The 22774-nt window shown below is 41.6% G+C and overlaps 1 protein-coding gene across 2 annotated transcripts in view; it reads right to left on the reverse strand.

Moving 5' to 3' along the window:
* Nucleotides 1–18151, reverse strand: part of slc7a2 (solute carrier family 7 member 2) — a 30681-nt gene extending 12530 nt beyond the window's left edge. Inside the window, exons 1-7 of one of the 2 annotated variants that reach the window (XM_072439890.1) lie at nt 18055–18151; nt 13801–14178; nt 12558–12713; nt 10512–10677; nt 9296–9432; nt 7916–8138; nt 2007–2143 (exon numbers count right to left, since the gene is read on the reverse strand). In XM_072439890.1, the coding sequence (XP_072295991.1) occupies nt 2007–2143; nt 7916–8138; nt 9296–9432; nt 10512–10677; nt 12558–12713; nt 13801–14170 (1189 nt within the window). In that variant the 5' untranslated portion in view covers nt 14171–14178; nt 18055–18151. Of the gene's footprint in view, nt 1–2006; nt 2144–3660; nt 3801–7915; nt 8139–9295; nt 9433–10511; nt 10678–12557; nt 12714–13800; nt 14179–18054 lie in introns of both variants that reach the window. The other variant, XM_072439889.1, reaches the window with a different exon arrangement.
* Between the last annotated feature and the right edge of the window lie 4623 nt (nt 18152–22774).

Genomic DNA, 22774 nt, shown 5'->3' on the forward strand with positions numbered 1-22774 from the left:
TAGCAGTCAAAAGTCAATTATCGAACCATTTCTAATTAGTTGTACGTGTTTCTAGAGATGAACGTTGCAATTTACAAGGACGAGGTGGTTTGGATGGGCGTTGTGAAGGTATGTACAGTATGTAAAAGCTTTGTGTGCTTTTCCAAACTGGGAGTGATACCTGTCCACTCACTGTGACAACACTGCCAAACATTGCGTGGGAACCCTGAGCAAACACAAAAAATATACAAACGTCAAAGTATTTTCAGCCTCATGCAAAGGCGAGACGCTGCAGGTGAATAGGAAAAAATCTTAAATTTAAAGATATCAATATGAAACTGCTCCTGTACTTTAATCGCATTAATGTAAGAATATAATGTATTACAGGTTTTTTATCATGTCGTGTTCTCACATAGAAAAAGCCGTTTTATGTGTAAAAACAGCCAGAATTACACATAATTTTGGGACATTTTAAGCTAAAAAATGGACAGAGCCAGGTTTAAATGTCTTAACTACAACTAAAAATCACATTGGGGATTTTGCATATCTTATTTAGTTTTTGAGTGAACTCGATCCAACTGAAAATTGGCCTAAAAATTCAAATTTCGCCCAATTTTTGGGTTTTAAAACTTTAATAAATCAGGCTTGACATTAGATATCAACAAATCCTTCTGTATGTTCCGTCAAAATCGTATTCAGTTCAAGATGGTAAAGTTTGGTGTGCGTAGGTGCTGATTTAAATGGTGATTAGTGGTGATAGTGCATTTGAACGAAAACGGCCTTTGAAGTTACAATGTGCCAAATAGTTCTGGGGATGAAGTCGGACAGTTGTATTGTTTCTACGTGAAAGCCTCAATGTCGAGAGAAAACGGACCAAAAAACAACAATAAATAGTTGTGCCTGCAGTGTCTCGCCTTAAAGAGAACAAATAATAAAACGCCCAAAGTCCAAGTCAGTCGCGTGTTTGTTGGCTTGCGCTTGATTTTAGAAAACAAGACGAAGCCTGCACACAAACCACAATGTGACGAAGATTTATCTGAAGTGGAAGTGTTCTTTTTTTTTTTAAATGCAGGTTTTGGAGTAAATGCACAGGCTTCGTGGGGTTTTCTGCGTTCATTGCGGAGGCCGGAACACAATTTATCCATCGTTTTCAAGGAACCCAGAGAGAAACGGTGCAGAAGTTGTGTCATATTTTAGTGGTGAACAAGCAAATTATGCTATGTCTGAACTTTGAAGATTATTCCACATTGGCTCGTCTTTGCTTGATTTCACGCTTTCAGGTTTCGTTTCGGTCTGAAAAAATGGCTGAATCAACACAAAGAAACATATTACACCACAAAGAAGAGTTAATTTGCAAAAACAGATAATCAAAATGTTTTCAATAAAATAGTATGAAGAAAACTATGATATCACTCTTTTGGAGCAACTGTACTGTTATTAATCATATGTGTAAAATATGGTATTAAAATTGAATTATTTTGGCCCTTATTTAACCAGATTTTAAAACTCATTGTGATTAAAAACCTAAAAATTTACAATCTCGATGACAATTATTCAGACGATGTTATTGCAGTTGGTCAGAAATGTGCTAAAATGTGCTAAATGTTGTTTTTTACTGTTAAAGTCTCGCTTAAAACATGAAAGCACTGCAAAATTAACCCAAAAAAGTGCTGAAATGTTTGAAATATCACATTCTTCTCTTCATTTTAAAGAGTATGTGGCAAGTTTGACATATTTTTATTCTTAAACTGCTTCTTTTGCAGCCTTTTAACAGTTCTTACATGGACGATATACTCCATGTATTATTATATTATTATTGCATGTCTTTAGAACAACAACAGCGTTTCTGAATATCTGTGTTTGCAAATGAGCTCTGCAAATGCACTTAAAACACCACAACAACATGCACTTAAAACACCAAATTCCTGCATGCAACCGCCACCGAAACAACGTCACCGACAGATCCACAAAATGGCCCGCGCAGATGGCGGCGGCGGCGGAGGCGTGGCCCTCGCGCTGGCGCTTACCGGCGGTGGCACCGGCCATCATGGTGGCAGCTACGGGCGACTGGCGCTTACTGACTTTGGACATAAATTTGAACAGAATACCGTCGCGCGCCATGGCAAAGAGTATGCGCGGCAGGGGGAACATGGACCCCAGCAGGCTAGAGGAAAAGACGTCAGGTTAAAGGACATGAAACAGGGTCAAATGCAGTGCTCCCGGGGCCACGTGAGTCCCGGGGCCACGTGAGCAGGTTTAAACGACTCGGGAGTGCACAGGTTCAACCAAAACGTTTGATTAAGAGGTGGATGCATTTTTGTCATTCCCCACCGTTACTATGTCAGGTTTGCAACTAAATCCACTAAAGCGTGCCACTTTACCTTATTTATTACACCAAATATACGTTTTAGAGTTGCAAAGGGGTGGAAAATTCACTGTAATTTCTGAACGTTTTTGGTGATTTTTGTTTTTAAATGTGCAAAAGGAAACTGTTGGTCGTTTTCAGACATAAAAAAGACTTACATAAACCTCATACTTTTGGACCTTTAATGCAAACCGACCTTTTAAGAGATCGATTTATCACCTTATAGAACATTTTACTCCTCTTACCCCAACACGTTTGTTGTTGTTGTTGTGACTGTAATCTGTTTCCTGTGTGTGCGACGCCACAGAATGTATGACGTGTGACTGATCCTAATTAGTTTGAGGATGTTTGAGAGACAATTATAACATCAGGAGACATTTAGATGCAGAGGAATATGTTTATCTCCTTAAATGTCAGCGAGTGGTCTCATTTGGTCTCTTACTCTCAGCTGAGTAACTCTGGGTGTTTTGCTTCTGTACTTTTCTCCTTCTCTTTTAAATCACATAATGTCTCAAACTCCTTAAAATATTCCCAAACCTTTGCAACTCTAATACTTTCATTTCTAAAGTGTAATAAAATGGTTTAATTTGTAATGCTGAGGTAAAAATGTTTCTATGACAGGTTGGACCACTCATTAAAAACAAAAGTGTTCTAGGGGTATAATTGTACTTCCTGTTTGTAATCGATGATGTCACACTGGGAAAAAAATATCCTGCAATTTTTTAATTTTTTTATTTGACTATTAAAAATGTATGAGAGCGACTTTATTCTGTTGAATTGATGTTTAGAGCGTCCAAAAAGTTGTTTCCTTTGTGTAAATTCTGCAGAGACTTTGGATGGAGTTTCCCTGGTGTGATGTCACTTCCTGTGATCATTTTCAACAGGTTTTTTAACTTTTCTCCACAGAAAGCCACTTGATTGTTTTAAAACTATCATTAATATTTTCAACAGGTACAAACACACCAAATAAAGTCTAACTTAGAAAATAACAAAAATCTGTCATGGGCACTTTAAAATCAGGTGGTAATGTTAATAATTTGACGGGAAAACTTGAGCATGTCGGATAAACAAAGGCGTGAGAGTTACTTACAACTGATTTAAACATTCCCACTCATAAAAACCTCATACATTTGCATAATTTATTGTAATCTGTGCATTTCTCTCCGAGTTTATTTGAACCTGCTCTTTGAAACGGGGTCAAACAAATCAAAAAACATAAACAGCGTCCACAAATGAACCTGGAAACACAGCGACACGTCAAAATAAAAAGGACAGGTTTGGCAGGTTGTAGCAGACGTAGGGGGCGCCGCGCTCACCTGCGACGACGCCGGAGCTCATAGTGGCGATTAGGGGCGTCTTCGTTTTGGGATTGATTCGGGCTAAGGCTCTGAAAAGCACGCCGTCCTGGGCCATGGCATAGATTACGCGAGGCATGGGGAAAATGGAGCCCAGCAGACTGCAGCGACACACACAACACACACACACAACACACACACACACAACACACACACACACGCAACACGCACATGCACAGGCCAAAACACGTTAGTCCCAACACAGAAACGAGCCGTCGCAACAGAGGATTGGCAACGCGCTTCTTCCTTGACCGAAAAGTAATCGCGCAGACTCTAAAAACACACGCGAAAATGCTTTTATAACACAGAGAGAGGCGTTATTAAATTAAAATGTCAGTAAGGAATAAACCGTTTCTGATTTCTTTGTAAATATGCTCTACCTTGAAGCCTTCGGTCGTCATATTTATACCTATTTTTGATTGATAATGTATTTAAAGGTCTCAGTGTTCCAGAGAAATAACTGCTAAATGAATCGTCTCCATTCAATAAATGAAAGCTGGAACGATACATTTTGGGGCTCAATATTTGCTGTACATTTTCTTTGCACTATTATGGGGGATGTGTTTCTATGGCTAATTATTAATACGAGTTGATGGGGTTGTCAAAAGTATCAAAACTCAAGATACTAAGCGATACAAAAACTAGTATCGAAACTGGATAATCGTATGAGCAATAGATACGACAAAAAATGTGAATAAACGTGACACATTTTAACCTTTCAAAAGCAGTTACAGAGTGATCAGGGCTTCATCAGAACGAGTGGGTTTAATAATGAAAAATATCTAAATCTAAATAAGAGCATTTTGATTGTTATCATTATTATAATTATTACTATCATTATTATTATCATTATTATTATTAAAGTGCAGATCTTCAATTCAATTCTGTTTTTTGTGTCCATTATTTAATGTTTTTTCCTTCCAGTCTCACAAATTTGCGTGATAGTTTCGCTAATACTTCTGCAGTATCTCGGACCACCTACTTTATACTTCTACTTGAGTAATTGCTTTGAAGTAACTTTATTCTTACTAGAGTAGAACCTTTTAATACTCGGTCACCTCTGCTTGTTTAAAACGTGTCTTAAAGTCCTTTCCACCGACAGCAAACGCGTCTCTGGAGTTGAACAACGGCGCCACTTTCCGACACCGTTGTGAAAAAGTTATTCCACTTTTGTGCTTTTCGTGTCGACAGGGAAGACGCGATTTTGTGCCGTTTTTTTGTTCTGCGCGGATCGGCCCGGCAATTACGCAGAAACGTCCAAAAACATTCTTAGTAGGGAAAAAAATTACATTCAGACTTTGAAAATGTACAAATTTGCCAGACTTTGGGACGTTTTCTTTTGGGTTTCGTGTGCCTTGATTTTCTCTTATTCGCTCGATGTCGACTGTTTCTTATTCCATCTCGTTTTTCTCTCTGGTTATGTTTTTTTTCTTTCATTGTGTTTGTTTAAATGTTGTTGAATCAAAAAGAAACAAGAAACGTCCAAAAAGTAAATTCACAAATGTTGAACCTGATGATTTCTAACTATAAAATAATCGCTGTTTTTTTTCCCTTGTTTAAAATCACAATATTCATAAAAAGCGTGTGTATTTTCACCATTTTCTCCCCGAACTTGCGCATGTAAACGACGACAGATGTTTGTGCTTTGGAGCCGCGCTGCACTCACTCCTGAATCGTAGAATGCCTTCATTGTTGCGTAAAAGAGGGCGTGGGGAGTCGCCGGGGGAATGTTTTGGAGCCGTAAGTCGTTGCAAAACAAACAGACGGCTGTGTGTTTTGTTGCGTAAGAGTTGCACAACCTGGCGGAGGGCGCGACCCGAGGCCACGCGCGATTTACGGGATTTATCGTGAGCTGCGATTTACGCCAGCGACGGACGGACGGACGGACGCGAGGTTAAAGCGCGTTTCTGGTGGTCGTTTGGCACCGGTTTAGAGCCAGAATCACACTGGAAACTGGGACGAAACCCAACGATGAACCTTTAACGAAGCAAGGACGAGAACCAAGTCCACATCAGAACTGAAATGAGCTCGTTTAAGTGTGAACGCAGCCTCCATCTTGGCTTGATTTAGACTGTGTTTGCTTGAGGTGTTCTGGTTCTGGTTCTGGTTCTGGTTCTGGTGGAAAGTAACGTCTGATTAGAAATGGACAATAAGCCGAACTCTAGGCAAAATCGTAAAGACGCGCACGCTTTACAAACTGCGTTTATTTTGTTCATTAGCTTGAATCTCTTGGTCTTATAAATGTTAATCCTCCTGCACGCACGGAATGCACCTGTAAAAACTAAAGAGGTGGCAAAATGTCAAAATCTAGATGTTGTTTTGAAGATGCGCAAGATTTAAACAATGAATAATCAATCGTTTATAGTTAAAAACGCTACAAAAAAAAGCTAATTTAGAATAAAAAAATGATAGAAATTCCGTTCTAAACTCTCAAATGAGGCTATATAAGTTATATTTCTGCACTTTTGTGATTCATTTGACAGATATTTCACATTTGTCTGATAATTGATCAGTTTAAAGACGCATTTTATGTTGGATTGACTTAATATCGTCTGAATATCGTTATAGAAATATTAATTTTTGTCAATATCGTCCTTGCTTTTCCTTGAATGTTCCACAGCGTAGCATTAATTAAACGTCTATTTCAACGGCGTGAACCAAGTGACAGGTCAGATCTGCGGAGAGTCGACTATGAGGATGCGTGTTTTTTGCATGTTGTTTTTTGCGTGTTATTTTCTATCACTAAAGCCACACGCAATGAAACAAAGGCTTGACGGGCGTGTTAAAAGCCGTACTGCGGAACATTTCGCCAACATGAGCGAGCGGAGGACCCTCATTCTGGAAAAAAGACACGCCGCGCCCTTTAAGATTGGTTTTCGTTTTTTGCCGTCTTTGCTTTCGCATTTGAACGTTCAAGGAAGAAGAAACACATTGATAATCCTGCTTTGACGGGAAACACACCCAAACAATGTCACAGTTACAGTATTGAACATGCAAAAGTGTAGATTGTGTCGCACAGAGAGTCAAGCTGAGCCTCAGAAGTTCCCAGTGAGCAAAATGACTCGCTCGAGCTGAGAAACACAGGCGCCCTTCAGAGCCGGCAGCGTGTGACCAGGACGTTCTGAAAGCTTTAGTTACCACTACATGTCGTCATCAAGATTATATTGTAAAAGCAGCAACAAATTCAACTGCTGCAAGTCGTCTGTATCGAACTGTATGACGTTTTATTGAAAGTAAAACCCTGATGAGGAGTTAGATTTATGTTTTGGGGAATGACAGTTGATGAGGACAACACCTACTTCCTCCTTTGAGAGTTAAACATGAGATAACCCGGATCTAAAACACCTCAGATGTTTTTATTAGGGCTGCATCAGTTAGTCGACTATATTTATGATCATATTTTCATCATTGTAATCGTTATCTGGACGATACAGACTCTAAATCACATGCGAAATGACCTTTTTATGACAAATAAGTGGCATTTTTAAGGCGAGACACTGCAGGAAGAACGTGTTTTTGGTCAGTTTTCTCTCTTGACATATATATTTATGTGGAAACAACACATCAAACTGCACAAACTCAGACTTAACAAGATTTTGGCAGAATGTACAGAAGGATTTGTTGATTTTTAATTCTGATCCTGATTTTACTTCAAGTTTTATGTCAAAAAATGTGCCAAAAATTTTGACTCAGTCAGGTCGAGTTTACTCAAAAACTAAATAAAACATCCAAAATCCCCTCAATATTTTTTTCTAATTTAATATGTTAACAAAATGAAGACATTTGAACCTGGCTCTGTCCATTTTTCAGATTTAAACGTTGCAAATATGTGCAATTTTGTCAGTTTTTACACATAAAACGCCTCATTTCTCTATGAAAACATGACATGATGAAAAACGTGTAATACATTTTTGTCTTCCATTTACGTGAATAAACTACAAGAGAAGTTTCAAATTGATACATTTAAATTTAATATTTTTTCCTATTCTCCTGCAGCGTTTCGCCTTGAATAAAATGACAAAAAAGAACCAACTATTCAGGATTTTTATCAATAACACTGAATTGCTGACGAATCGACTGCTAAAATAATCGTCAGTCGCAGTCCTAGTTTTTATATTTATGTCGTAAACTGAATAAAATGATCTGACACAAGCTCTGAAGGGCGTTTCTGCTCTCAGTTTCCACGGTTTCACAGACAGAAGCTGAACAGTCTTACCTCGTGGACAGGGCACAGAGCGAGCCCACGGCCACCACGTACTTGGCCGGCGACCAGCCCACGTACTCAAAGGCCATGGGCAGCGGGCTCTTCTCGTCCAGCAGGAAGTACGGCATCATGAGCGTGAGCGCCGCCGAGACGCCGAAGTACGCCAAGAAGCACACGGTCAGCGACACCACGATGCCGATGGGGATGGCCTTCTGCGGGTTCTTCACCTCCTCGCCTGAGCAAAGGGTCAGGGTGAGACCTTTGTGTTCACCGAGCTCCAGGGCGTTTGAAACATGAATGTACTACTCTTATTTTCAGTCCAATCAACCGCTTTGGGAGGAATCGGGATCAGTTCAGTGACTTAAATAAAACAAGAAGTGACTAAGCGCTTTAGTTAAGTAGTATTTACCTTAATAGTATTTCTTGACTGTCTGAAGATGAGATTGGCCAATGGAACAAGTGTAAAATGTATTGTTTTACTAAAATAAAGAAAAGACAAGCAATTTCTCACTAGACATTAGAAAAACAATGCTCCTGTTCTTGAATTAAGAAAAAGACAACTTATTTTATTGGCAAATGTTCTTTTTAGACAGTCAGAATATGCTAAAATCAAGATAAATAGTACGAATACCTATTTGGGATTATTATTTTGTATTTTTGGTAATTCAAGAACAGGAGCATTTTCTTTCTAATGTCAAGTTCCTTATTTTTAGTAAAACATCACATTTCATTCTTGTTCCTTTTGGCAAATCTTATTTTCAGACTCAAATCAATCTATGTTGTCTTGCACGTTCTCCAGTGTAATTGTACTTAAAATGAGCCTATATTGATAACATTTCAATAAGTCTTTTAACATTGTGGCTGAACGTTTTTTACTTAATCCTTAAAAAAGGGGCAGAGCTTATTTACACTTATAATGTGAATAAATCAGGCTTTAGAGGCCAAAACTACAGAGACTCAGACATTTGTTTTCACTCAGAAACAGCATCAGTTTGAATTGGGGCTCATTTTAGTTTTAGAAAAAGAATAATAATGAATGTTTGATTCCCACGAGAACTGTGGATTTTAGGAGCAAAAATTAGTCGTTTCGATTCAATCTTTACTTCAAACCTTATCTCTCTGTTTGCAGTCTAAGAACTACAATAAACAGGATATTTATAGTTTTGTTTTGTTCCTGACACTGTAAAGTAGACAGTAGTTAAATCACAGCGATGCAAACACTTTGTCAACACGTGCGTTTATCCATAATCAAACACACAGTTGGTATTTGACCGTAACAACTGCTCCTACTACTGTTGGTCAGTGCGTGGTCAACATTGCTCTTCCTTCACTGGACCATTGCTGTAAACGCGGTGCACTTCCTTAAAGCCGGCGGCGGGTCGTGGCGCTCACCTGTCGTCGCGATGCAGTCGAAGCCCACGAAGGCGTAGAAGCAGGTGGCGGCTCCGGCCAAAGTCCCGCTGAAGCCGTACGGCATGAACCCCCCCGCGCCGTAGTCGCTGCTCACGTTCGCCGATGGAGTCAGGTTCCTGCGACGGGAACGCCACATTATTCACACGACTCTATAACCGCGGTGAGTTTAAGACGGACGGTAACGATAAGATCAATATTTATGTCACAGTTTCGTCTTCGTGTTCAGAGGATTTAGAGTTACAGCTGCTCTCTCGTACAGACACAAAAACTTCCCATATTTTCCGAACTATGAGTCTCACTGGAGTATAAGTCGCATTCTTTGGGGATTAAAAAAATAAATAAAATCCAAGACTAAGAACAGTAATTTAATCTTGAAATGCAGTTTAAAATAATAACAGATGAGAGAACATGGTGAATAGGTTTACGTATGCTAACGCTAACACCTTCAGCTACATGAGGCACAGACAGAACTGTGGTAAGTGTCTGGTATGTTAACGTAACATATGAACAGTTATTCAGATAACTATAGCATAAAGAACATGCTAACAAGTTTAGCAAAGCATCAGTTTTACCCCAAATCACTAAATCCATTGAATTCTTCTTCCTCTGTGTCACTTCTAAACAACTCCACAAACTCCAGAGGTAGAGGAAGTGCAGAGCGCCCTCTTGTGGTCGTCAGTGTGAAAATAACGAATAATATCACATATAAGTTGCCCTGGAGTATAAGTCGCACCCCGGCCAAAACTATGTAAAAAATCCGAAAAAATACGGTAATATGATATTTTGATCTACTCACATAAATTCTAAGCCCGATTTATTAGAGTTTTCATTCCAAACTGTGATTATTTTTGCGCATGTTTTCAGTGAGATCTGGTTTACTGAAATACTAAATGAGATGTCAAAATTCTCCTCCATTCTCTATGTCAACAAAAGAGACCAGGACATTTAAACCTTGTCTCTGTGCATTTTTCCAGATTTAAACGTCCAGAATACGTAAATGTACATTAAACTTGTCCATCTCCATGGAAACAGGCCAAGCTATGGGTCAGGCAAATGACAAACAAACAGGTAATCAAATAGAGATATAGTAGTTTAGCCGAAGCGATAACATTTCCGTGGCGGTGGCAAACTCTCCTGCCGGTCAGTCCCTGGTTACGCTGTTGCCGACGACCGAAGCCGAATGAGAGCAGCTCACCTCCGTGTTATGGTAATGTTGACGAGCGACCCTTCGGAAATCCTCCAGTTCTCCGCGTCCCCTTTGACAAACCCGGAGACGATCACGAACAGCAGCACCAGGACGTTTATGAGCGTGAAGACCTTGTTGACCCAGGCCGACTCTTTCACGCCGAACGACAGCAGCCCTGCGGGAAAAACCCGAGAGGAAACGATCGTGACGCTGAAATTGTACCGAACGGCAGTCCAACAAGGCCAAAGCAGTGTCTCGACGTCAGATAATCAGAAGGAAAGCGATTTAAAGTGTACGATTTGTTTGGCCAAAGTTTGAAAAAGTGTTCGGGGCAAAGGGCCGAGTTCGGGGCAAAGGGCCGGGATCGGGGCAAAGGGCCGGGTTCGGGGGAAAGGGCCGGGTTCAGGGGAAAGGGCCGGGTTCGGGAGGGAAAGGGCCGGGTTTGGGGCAAAGGGCCGGGTTTGGGGGAAAGGGCCGGGTTTGGGGGAAAGGGCCGGGTTCGGGGAAAGGGCCGGGTTTGGGGGAAAGGGCCGGGTTTGGGGGAAAGGGCCGGGTTCGGGGAAAGGGCCGGGTTTGGGGGAAAGGGCCGGGTTTGGGGGAAAGGCCCGGGTTCGTGGAAAGGGCCGCGTTTGGGGGAAAGGGCCGGGTTCGGGGAAAGGGCCGGGATCGGGGGAAAGGGCCGGGTTCAGGGAAAGGGCCGGGATCGGGGGAAAGGGCCGGGTTCAGGGAAAGGGCCGGGTTTGGGGGAAACGGCCGGGTTTGGCGGAAAGGGGCGGGTTTGGGGGAAAGGGCCGGGTTCGGGGGAAAGGGCCGGGATCGGGGGAAAGGGCCGGGTTCGGGGAAAGGGCCGGGTTTGGGGGAAAGGCCCGGGTTCGGGGAAAGGGCCGGGTTTGGGGGAAAGGGCCGGGTTTGGGGGAAAGGGCCGGGTTTGGGGGAAAGGGCCGGGTTCGGGGAAAGGGCCGGGATCAGGGGAAAGGGCCGGGTTCGGGGAAAGGGCCGGGTTTGGGGGAAAGGGCCGGGTTTGGGGTAAAGGGCCGAGTTCGGGGGAAAGGGCCAGATTCGGGGCAAAGGGCCAAATTCGGGGGGCCACGAGTTGCACTGTGTGATTTGGCACCGAAACAAAATCAACCGTGAAAGCCAAAGGTTCAGAGTCAAACTGAGGAATATGTTATGTTTGTTTGTCCGGCCACTACGAAAACATTTCAAACACAAACACACGACTGCTACTTGTTTTGTAAAGCGCTCTGAAGCATCACTTTGTGTACAAATCGTGCCCTGACAACAACAGTAAAAGAACCGTTACAACCTCTTTAGGCGGTCGCTAACCATTCTTTTAGCAATTGACTTGTCAAACGATTATTTCTATTGTACATTAAGACTTTTTAAATACATTATCAGCCAAATACAAGTTAGAAATGTGGTGACTGAAGCTTCTAGATAAACGATATTTCCAAATAAAGTGTGTTTTTTATGAAAATCAGCAATCATTTATTCTGTTTAACATTTTGCTGTACTAACAATTTATACAAAAAGTAATTCAGAAGGTTTTACAAAATAAGAAATGATGCATTAAAATCACGATAGAAACGAATTTAAGTTAAAATATAAAAGTAATTTGGGCTCCAACTAACATTTATTTTAGTAGTCGAGACTTTTTAACCAAATAAAAGTTGAAATACGGTGATTTAAAATTTACAAATAAAGTCAATTATTGGTGATTTCTTTCTGATTGTTCACACTTTAAGCTTAAGTTTAGACATCAGATTTCCTTTAAATACTTTAAAATCACACCAAAAATCAGACCTAGTAATTGGGTCATTTGGTTATTCTGCAGTTATCTGTGTTTTTAATGTAAATGTATATATATATTTAAAATTGTATCAAGTACCAAGCTCATTTGTCTTTCTTAAAATTTGGTTTTAAAATGTAGAAATTAAAAGCGTGAGGAGTAACTTTGCCTGGCTCATTATGGTGTTTTTCGTGCAACTCATTACTATCCTGTCCTGTTATCCCATTTCCCCGGTCGTGTGGAATACAAACAGTGCAGAATCTCACCGGAGAGGAGCAGGATGAGGCAGACGGCGAAGAAGTCAGGGTACGGGGCCAGGCCGGGGTAGTTCATGCTGAAGTAGGTTTTACAGAAGCTCTCGATGTGTCCTCCGATCATCTCATCGAACGTCCCGCTCCAGGCTCGGGCCACTGACGACGTGCCTGATGCACAACACAGAGTGAATGAAGAGGACCGACCGTGTTACTTTACAATGCTGTTACTCCAAAGTCAAAGAAAAGGTACTGGCAGGAAATAGTACTTGAGTAATGAGCAATATTTGGATTTATAATAACGTGTAAATGTAAACGAACAGAACATTAAATGCACAGATTCTGGTGTTCTGGTCTATGAAATGATTTAATACAGTTTAGATTATTATTAAAGCAGTACTTTGTGACAAAAGTGTTGTCTCTTGTCTACCTGGAAGTAAGAACTGGAAGCAGTGCTCTGATTGGCTGTGCTCGGGTGGTCTACCCCAGTTTCACTTCATCGTCTGAAAAAAGCCGTTTTAAATCTGTCACGAGCCCAAACGTAATGTGTGGATGTTAACAACGCGCTAAAGCTTCAGAGGCAACTGTTGTTGTGATTTTGGGCCTTACAAAAATAAATTGATTTGATTTGATTTTGATTTAAAGCAAGGAACGAGTTATAAACATTTAAAAAACGGCTTCCAGTTTCCAGCTTTAAAGGCTCATTGTGTAACTTTCCTGTCCGCCACCTATTTGTATCCATGGAGAGGCTTTGACTGTTGTATAGTGTTCCACACTATACAATAAAAATGTTTTATTGCTGAAAAATCCCTGAGTGTGGCCTCTCCATCGATGAGTTTAATGCCACACTGTGGAACATTCTAGGCAAAACGAGAACATCTCCATGGTGACAAACAAGTCGCGGACCATCAACCAGAAAAGTATAGTTTATAGTGCAGCTTTAAAGGTGTGATGACTGGAGCTGTATTCCTTTGGTCGATGGTGTTGACCATTTTGAATTTACTGTTAAAATTATTTATATGGGATCTAACGTATATAACATATAAATACACTGTTTACAAATACTAGTACTAGTTAATTTTTTGCATGAATTCCTGTGGAGTTGTAGTCTTTTGAGTGCAGTTTTGGTTAGATACATGGTGATACATTATATTTCTACAGGACTAATTGCTCGATAGGGCGTGTCTATAGTCGACTACAACCTCAGTGTTTACCTTCTGGTCTAATACACTAGTTTGACAGTTTGATAGTGACGTACCAATCACATAAGACAGGATGAGGTTCCAGCCGGTGATGAAGGCCCAGATCTCGCCCACCGTCACGTAACTGTAGAGATACGCCGAGCCCGTTTTGGGCACTCGCGCCCCGAACTCAGCGTAGCAAAGTCCGGCCATGACGGAGGCCAGAGCCGCGATGAGGAAAGATATGACGATGCTGGGACCGGAGTCTCCTTTCGCCACCTCTCCGGCCAAAACGTAGACCCCAGCTCCCAGAGTGCTGCCCACTCCCAGCGCGATGAGGTCCACCGTCCCCAGGCAGCGGCACAGGTTGGACTCTTCCAACGAGCTCATGTCCACCACCTTCCTCCGCACCAGGGAGCGGCCGAAAGACAAGCATTTGTCCAGCATCTTTGCACCTGCAGAAGGACAGACAGATTGAGACACATTTAAGCCAGTGCAGAGACCTGAGCACAGGACTAATGTGATGGTACTTCCTGGTTCTGGTCAGGACTAATGTGATGGTACTTCCTGGTTCTAGTCAGAACTAATGTGATGGTACCTCCTGGTTCTAGTCAGGACTAATGTGATGGTACTTCCTAGTTCTGGTCAGGACTAATGTGATGGTACTTCCTGGTTCTAGTCAGGACTAATGTGATGGTACTTCCTGGTTCTGGTCAGGACTAATGTGATGGTACTTCCTGGTTCTAGTCAGGACTAATGTGATGGTACTTCCTGGTTCTGGTCAGGACTAATGTGATGGTACTTCCTGGTTCTAGTCAGGACTAATGTGATGGTACTTCCTGGTTCTGGTCAGGACTAATGTGATGGTACTTCCTGGTTCTAGTCAGGACTAATGTGATGGTACTTCCTGGTTCTGGTCAGGACTAATGTGATGGTACTTCCTGGTTCTAGTCAGGACTAATGTGATGGTACTTCCTGGTTCTGGTCAGGACTAATGTGATGGTACTTCCTGGTTCCTGTTCAGGACTAATGTGATGGTACTTCCTGGTTCTAGTCAGGACCCGAGCAGCAGCGTTCTGGATGTACTGCAGCTGTTTGACAGCTCGTTTGGAGAGGCCAGTGAGCGGCCGTTACAGTAGTCTAATCTACTGGAGACAAACGCATGGATAAGTCTGTTTGGACACTATCATTTTGATTTTGGCAATGTTTTTAGATGGTAAAAAGCTGCTGATGTTGTTGTTGCTTTTAATGGCGGCTGCCAGCCAACTGCAAAGGTGCATTTACCGCCATCCACTTTATTCTTTAGACTTTATTCTTTAGATTTCCTCGGCGTCAGTGAACATAGTACTTCTAAGTTTGTTGTGTTATTGATTTGACATTGATTTGATGTGGCTGTTAAAGTTGAAGTCTGAGTCCATTATTACCCCCATATGGTCCAAATAACAGTCACAGTTATAAAAGAGTCACTATCAGTCGATTAATTGTTGCAGCCCTACTATAAATCAAAGTATTGACATTTAAATTGTTGTTATGAAGAAGTGTGTTTAGCACAACAAAAAGAGCTGCAGAAATAAGTAATGAAGTGATATTTTCAGCACTTTTGGTTCAAGAATTCTGCCATACTTGAACCTCAGTCAAGCGCTTTTCAGATGGTTTTCAATTCTATTTAGGTCAAGTCTATTAAATATGGAGATATTGTTTTCTTTTAGATATTCCTTTTTTGAACCGGTTTGTTGGAGGTTGGAGCGGCCGATAGCACAGATTGGCAGCCACATGTCCGACAGTCCCAGGGCAAGTGGTTTTCTCAGGAGTATTGAGTGAATGAGTAATGAGTAGAGCTTTGAGGGGTTTTCACAAGTCTGTAAAGTGCAAAAGCAAGCAATTATGAAAATACAAAATATTTACACATTTCAAGGCAGCAACCAATCAGAAGAGTTTCCTAAATGACTTGTGAGAAAAATAACCCCTTTGGGGGTTTTGCCTTTGGGGCTGTACTGAAAGTTTTCATATACTGAGTTTTCTGGTGTTCTGCCAATTTCAATGAATCATCTGCAAACGCTTCCATGAGCCCCAGTTCAACCGACCTGTGCCATAACAAAGTATACTGTACTTCTGAGGTCAAACTTAAACCAAGGACAGTGTCAGAACTCAAATGAAGGAAAATAGAGCCATCACAGCAAGAGTCGTGCACTGGTGACCTCTGATGCCCTCTGATGACCTCTGATGCCCTCTGGTGACCTCTGATGCCCTCTGGTGACCTCAGGTGACCTCAGGTGACCCCTGGAACGTCCAGCTATTTGTTTTTCTCCAAACCTCAATATTTCTGGCTGTGTTGAGGTCAGTCCCAAAAAACGTCCCACACTAACATGAATCGAGTCAAATTTTGAAATGCCACCATGTTTTTTAATCTCACAGTGAAGTCAGAGCCTCAGTGTCACTCTGAGACTGTGAAGGTCCTCGTGTAAAGCTGCACATGGCACTTTACAGAGGTTATTGCCGTGTTATTGCTTCAAAGCTCCACAGTATGGCATTAAACCTTTATTTATCTCCATAGTAACAAGCAGGTAACGACCAACACAAGTCAGATCTGCGGAGAAACGATATCTCACGCTCGGTAAGAATTCCATTTTGGAGTTTTTATTTCAGCAATAAGGACACATCTGATTAAATGTCACTTTAACGTCATAGTGTGGAACATTCCAGACAGGCAAAGCAATAATATCTCCATTGAGACGATCAGGTAGAAGACCCTTAAAGCTAGTTCACGTTTGATTTTTAAAAAGAGGATTAAATGCTTTCCTGTAATGAAGTAAATACTCGAGTTGTTGTGTTGATGTAAATCACATATTATACATAATATGATGTGAAGACGTTTTCGTGACATGCCCTGAAACAGAAGTCCTCGTCAGACGTAACATTTTGCATCCATTCCAACTTGGCACCGTATTAAAAATGACTCGATTGTGACGCCCCGGTGTGCATTTCAGACTGCAGCAGAAATAAAACAAAAATCCCACTTTTAAAAATCCCCAAATCCTTTCTTTTTTTCAACCTAAAACTTGATTTTGACTTTATTTCCCAGTAATACACAGTTAAGTCTAAGTGTGCATTTGGTCCTGGTTCCAGCCCAGTTTAACTCTGATGTCCACACGGTTCAGTCCAGATCTATACGGTTTAGCTCCAGTTAAGCCCCAACTTGTGTTCGACCGACGCGTGCGAGCTCTTATCTCCATTACATAACCTTTTAAGCAGAATGCACATTGAACTATTATTTATTCCGACCGTTGTGCAACCGGGCCAATGCACCCGCTCATTGTCCACCCCGAAGGAAGACGTTGACCCCACAAACTGTGAAGCGTAATCTAGGAGCGCTGCCAGGAGCCGTAGTGTGGCAATGTCCGAGCTGCAGTGCCCATTAAAGTCCATTGTTTGGGTTTAGAGCCCTCAAAGGGGCGCATTCATACGTCCAGAGCTATAGGGCAGAAAGGGTGCTCATTGTTTTGGGTTAAAAGAGAGCGCTTTGCAAAGGACCGACATAATGTTCACACTGACACATAATATTGTCGGCAGGACTCCAAACTCGCACAGTAAATTGCACGGACCGCCGTTTACTTTGCCCCGACAGAAGCGGCGGCGGGCTTTCCCGATCAAAAGAACGCGGCGCTACAAATGACAGCTAATTTGCATAATAATGTATTATGCTTTATTATGTCATTTCAGCACTGTGCACTGTAAAACGTTACTTTTAAAAAAAATAGAATCACTGTTTGCTGCAAAATGTAAAAACGATACAATCACTTCTGAATATGCATTATGTTTAAAAAGTTCCTATATAGATTTTAAAGATCATTTTACGCAATTATTATAATATTTGACATACTGTATCTTACAACAGTCAAAAATATAACAGAATAAATACAATAAAAACTGTGCACCAAGTGAACAATGAATTAATCATTTCATCACTTTTCACATAGCAATCTTAACTTAAATATAATTAGTATTCAAATGACACTTTTCATCTCAGAAGACATCAAAAGCCTTTTCCCATACCCTTATTTATATATTTACTTTTATGTTTTAATGGTGCATTAGTAGCAGTAAATAGTACTACTTAGTTTTGACCTCCTTCGGTCTTATCCAGGCTTTAGACTCAGGGCTTAAAACTAACAGTGAGCTCAGACCACTTCAATTGCATTTCAAAACTCTTATATAATGTTCACACCGGCCCCAGCTCATACTCATACTAATTTCCCTCTAAAGTTCATGTTTTAACCTGTGACACAAACACAGCCTTTTCGCCGCAAACGTGAAATGCAAATATCACATACCTGAAAGTCTGCAAACAGCGACTCTCTTCAGCTGTTCAGGGAGAACTGCAGAAGAAGTACAACAAATGTGGAATTATAGATGTCCCATAGAGAGAGAGCGAGAGAGAGAGAGGTGTGTCGCCCCGTGCACTGCAGCTTGGACTGTCGCTCACCACCACGACTCAGGAGAGGGCGAGGGTGAGAGGGTGAGGGAGAGAGAGAGTAAGAGAGAGGGGAGGTGAGGGAGAGAGAGGGGAGGTGAGGGAGAGAGAGGGGAGGTGAAGGAGAGAGAGAGTAAGAGGGGGAGTGAGGGAGAGAGAGGGTAAGAGAGAGGGGGAGTGAGGGAGAGAGAGGGGAGCATAAGAGAGAGAGTAAGAGAGAGGTGAGAGAGTAAGAGTAAGAGAGAGAAGGGGGGAGTAAGAGAGAGAGAGAAGGGGAGCATAAGAGAGAGAGAGAGTAAGAGAGGGGATGATGGTGAGAGAGTAAGAGAGAGAAGGTAAGCGAGGGGGAGGTGAGGGAGAGAGATAAGGGGGAAAGTAAGAGAGAGAGGGGGAACATAAGAGAGAGAGAGAGTAAGAGAGAGTGAGAGAGAGAGGGGGGAGAGGGAGAGAGAGAGGGGGAGAGAGGGAGAGAGAGAGGGGGAGAGAGCCTCATGTACGCACTTGTGCTTTGTGGAGTACTACAAGGATTGCGACATAACTTTCCAAACTTTGACATTTGACAAAACAGGGGAAAATAAGACATTCAACTGTAGATTTTCATCCAAAAAAGTGAGTATAGTTTTCTTAAAATTACAGCACAAATACTAAACCAGGACCAAACCAGAACTAAACCAGGACAAGAACTAAACCAAGGCAAAACAAGACCATGACCAAACGAGAACTAAACCAGCACAAGAACTGCTGGTTTACCAGCAGTAAACCAGGACTACACCAAGACTAAACCAGGAATAGACCAAGACTAAACCAGGAATAGACCAGGACTACACAAAACTACACCAGGAGTAAACCAAGACCAGACCAAGACTAAACCAGGAGTAAACCAGGACTACACCAAGACTAAACCAGGAATAGACCAGGACTACACAAAACTACACCAGGAGTAAACCAAGACCAGACCAAGACTAAACCAGGAGTAAACCAGGACTACACCAAGACTAAACCAGGAATAGACCAAGACTAAACCAGGAGTAAACCAGGACTACACCAAGACTAAACCAGGAGTAAACCAGGACTACACCAAGACTAAACCAGGAGTAAACCAGGATTACACCAAGACTAAACCAGGAATAGACCAAGACTAAACCAAGAGTAAACCAGATCTAAACCAGCAATAAACCAGGACTACATCAAGACTAAACCAGGAGTAAACCAGGACAAGACCGAGACTAAACCAGGAGTAAACCAGGACTAGACCAAGACTAAACCAGGAGTAGACCAGGACTAGACCAAGACTAAACCAGGAGTAAACCAGGACTAGACCAAGACTAAACCAGGAGTAAACCAAGACTACATCAAGACTAAACCAGGAGTAAACCAGGACAAGACCGAGACTAAACCAGGAATAGACCAAGACTAAACCAAAAGTAAACCAGATCTAAACCAGCAGTCAACCAGGACTACACCAAGACTAAACCAGGAGTAAACCAGGACTACACAAAACTACACCAGGAGTAAACCAAGACTAGACCAAGACTAAACCAGGAGTAAACCAGGACTACACCAAGACTAAACCAGGAATAGACCAAGACTAAACCAGGAGTAAACCAGGACTACACCAAGACTAAACCAGGAATAGACCAAGACTAAACCAAGAGTAAACCAGATCTAAACCAGCAATAAACCAGGACTACATCAAGACTAAACCAGGAGTAAACCAGGACAAGACCGAGACTAAACCAGGAGTAAACCAGGACTAGACCAAGACTAAACCAGGAGTAGACCAGGACTAGACCAAGACTAAACCAGGAGTAAACCAAGACTACACCAAGAGTAAACCAGGAATAAACCAGGACTACACCAAGACTAAACCAGGAATAAACCAGGACTAAACCAGGAGTAAACCAGGACTAGACCAAGACTAAACCAGGAGTAAACCAGGAGTAAACCAGGACTAGACCAAGACTAAACCAGGAGTAAACCAGGACTAGACCAAGACTAAACCAGGAGTAAACCAGGACTAGAACAAGACTAAACCAGGAGTAAACCAGGACTAGAACAAGACTAAACCAGGAGTAAACCAGGACTGGACCAAGCGTAAACCAGGAGTAAACCAGGACTAGACCAAGACTAAACCAGGCGTAAACCAGGACTAGACCAAGACTAAACCAGGAGTAAACCAGGATTGGACCAAGAGTAAACCAGGAGTAAACCAGGACTACACCGAGACTAAACCAGAAGTAAACCAGACCTAAACCAGGAGTAAACCAGGAAAAAACCAGGACTCCATTTATTCGCTCAGATGCGCTGCAGCAGCTGATAAATGGTTGTGAAACTGACTTTGACAAACAGAGAGACAGACAGTTGTTTGCAGAGCGCGGCCGACAGGAGGGAAGCTAAAAGCCTGCTCCTGATTGGTCAGTGAAGGGTGGACCACACTTAGACCCAGAGTCCTGGACCAGAGCCAGGCCTCCGAGGAGGAGGAGGGCAAGAGCCTTTTATTGGAGGGCCCGAATTGCTCAATGTGCTCCCTGAGTTAGTGGCCGCGTAAAAAACTAAACCAATAGAGCTAAAACGACACAGTAAAAAAGGATTATCTGTTATTATTTACATACTTGGTTGATATAAGATCATTTGACTCAATTTAGTCAAAGTTTATTTTAAGAGTCAAAGTGGCTTTAGATTGCAAGGACAGTCAGACCAGATCAAACCAGCACTATAGATTTAGCTTGAAATTCAAATTAAACTTAAACTATCTTGAAGCAGGTGAAATAATATAGGCCTAATTAAGGTTTGGTCAATGTATAGAATATTGTTGTTGGGAGAAGAAACAACAGTAAAATCTTTACTTTCATTCACAGATTTACCATTTCTCATGTACTGTATGCGACCGTCTTTCTGAAATCCTACTTTGTAAATGATCAAATAAAATGAATGCGATATAAACAGCCAGACATGGAAACGTTTAACATCACAGGAAGTAGTGCTGCATTCTATAACAGGATCCCTCTGTTGTGATGTCATCAATGTGCAACGTGCCACTGAAAACACAGAGACAGTTTACAGTTTAGACAGTTGACACACTTTTATGACAGTTTAAACGATCATTCAATCAAATAAAGATATTATATGGTATTACTGTGTGAGTTTGTATGGATTTTGGCTTTTGTTTGCAGACTGGTTGCTGGGTAACAGTTATGGAATTACCGCTACTTGTGTCGTGTTTGCTGTTCATGTCCAACACAATTATAAACTTTTCAAAAATGGTCAAACTGGGGACAAACAGGCTGAAATATAATTGTTTTAGTGAAATGTGTAGTTTAATCCGTCATATAGATAATATTGTTTAGCAAATAATCCAAACTGGGCTGATTTATTTACTTAATGGACAAATCAATTAACACCACTGTTAACAGCTGCTTTATGCCGCTAGATGTTTTACCACTTGTAAAATTTGTACTTTCAAAAAATGCAGCAAAGAAAGAAGAACAAAAGTGATCTTCTTCCTGTGATGATCTCTGATTTGGTGATATCCTCATTTATCCCCTTCTTTTGAATGCAGCTCTATCGTGGAAGTGTAATCAGATCTGAAGGCCACCAATCAATCTGGCCCCTCCCATTTGTCCCATTGGTCAGCCGCTGTAAGGCTCTGAATGAGTGACAGGTGGCTTTAACCAATCACAATGAAATAGTAGAAAAAGCTTCAGTTGTAGTCATCTGGACTCAGTTTGAAAAAATAGACGTTTCGACTCTCATCCAAGAGTCATTGTCAATAAAAGAATTTAGATCGAGAACTCCGATATTAATACTGTTCTGTGGTAAGACCCGCCCATTGGGAGGAGCCTTCCTGAAGTAGAAAGAGTTGTTTGTTTCAACAGAAACTCCCCCCTTGTATCTACCGAGCTAGCCTATTCAGAATCTTAATGGGCTATTAGAATCCTCTTTGTCTTTGTGAGACCCTGGCTCAACCACCCTGAGTACCTGATTAGCATCTAAATGTCCTGGTCCTGGTCCTCTACCTTTCCAGGGGTTCAGTAACCCATTATAAATAATCACTCGTTTGAAGACGGTGAGGTGAAGGTTTTAAGCAGGGAGAAAAGATGGTTTGAAAGAGGAGTCAAGGAAGCTATTTTTGTTAAAAAAGAAAGACCTTCTTTAAACAGAAATGGAGGGCTAAGGTTTAATCTTCCTGTTATTTATAATGGGTTACTGAACCCCTGGAAAGGTAGAGGACCAGGACATTTAGATGCTAATCAGGTACTCAGGGTGGTTGAGCCAGGGTCTCACAAAGACAAAGAGGATTCTAATAGCCCATTAAGATTCTGAATAGGCTAGCTCGGTAGATACAAGGGGGAAGTTTCTGTTGAAACAAACAACTCTTTCTACTTCAGGAAGGCTCCTCCCAATGGGCGGGTCTTACCACAGAACAGTATTAATATCGGAGTTCTCGATCTAAATTCTTTTATTGACAATGACTCTTGGATGAGAGTCGAAACGTCTATTTTTTCAAACTGAGTCCAGATGACTACAACTGAAGCGTTTTCTACTATGGAACACGCCTGGACGAATGAGGGATTACACCG

This window comes from Eucyclogobius newberryi, unplaced genomic scaffold, assembly GCF_026437365.1.
Source record: "Eucyclogobius newberryi isolate DKJ021-1_F unplaced genomic scaffold, fEucNew1.0.hap1 SCAF_11, whole genome shotgun sequence".
Taxonomy (NCBI): Eukaryota; Metazoa; Chordata; class Actinopteri; order Gobiiformes; family Gobiidae; genus Eucyclogobius; species Eucyclogobius newberryi.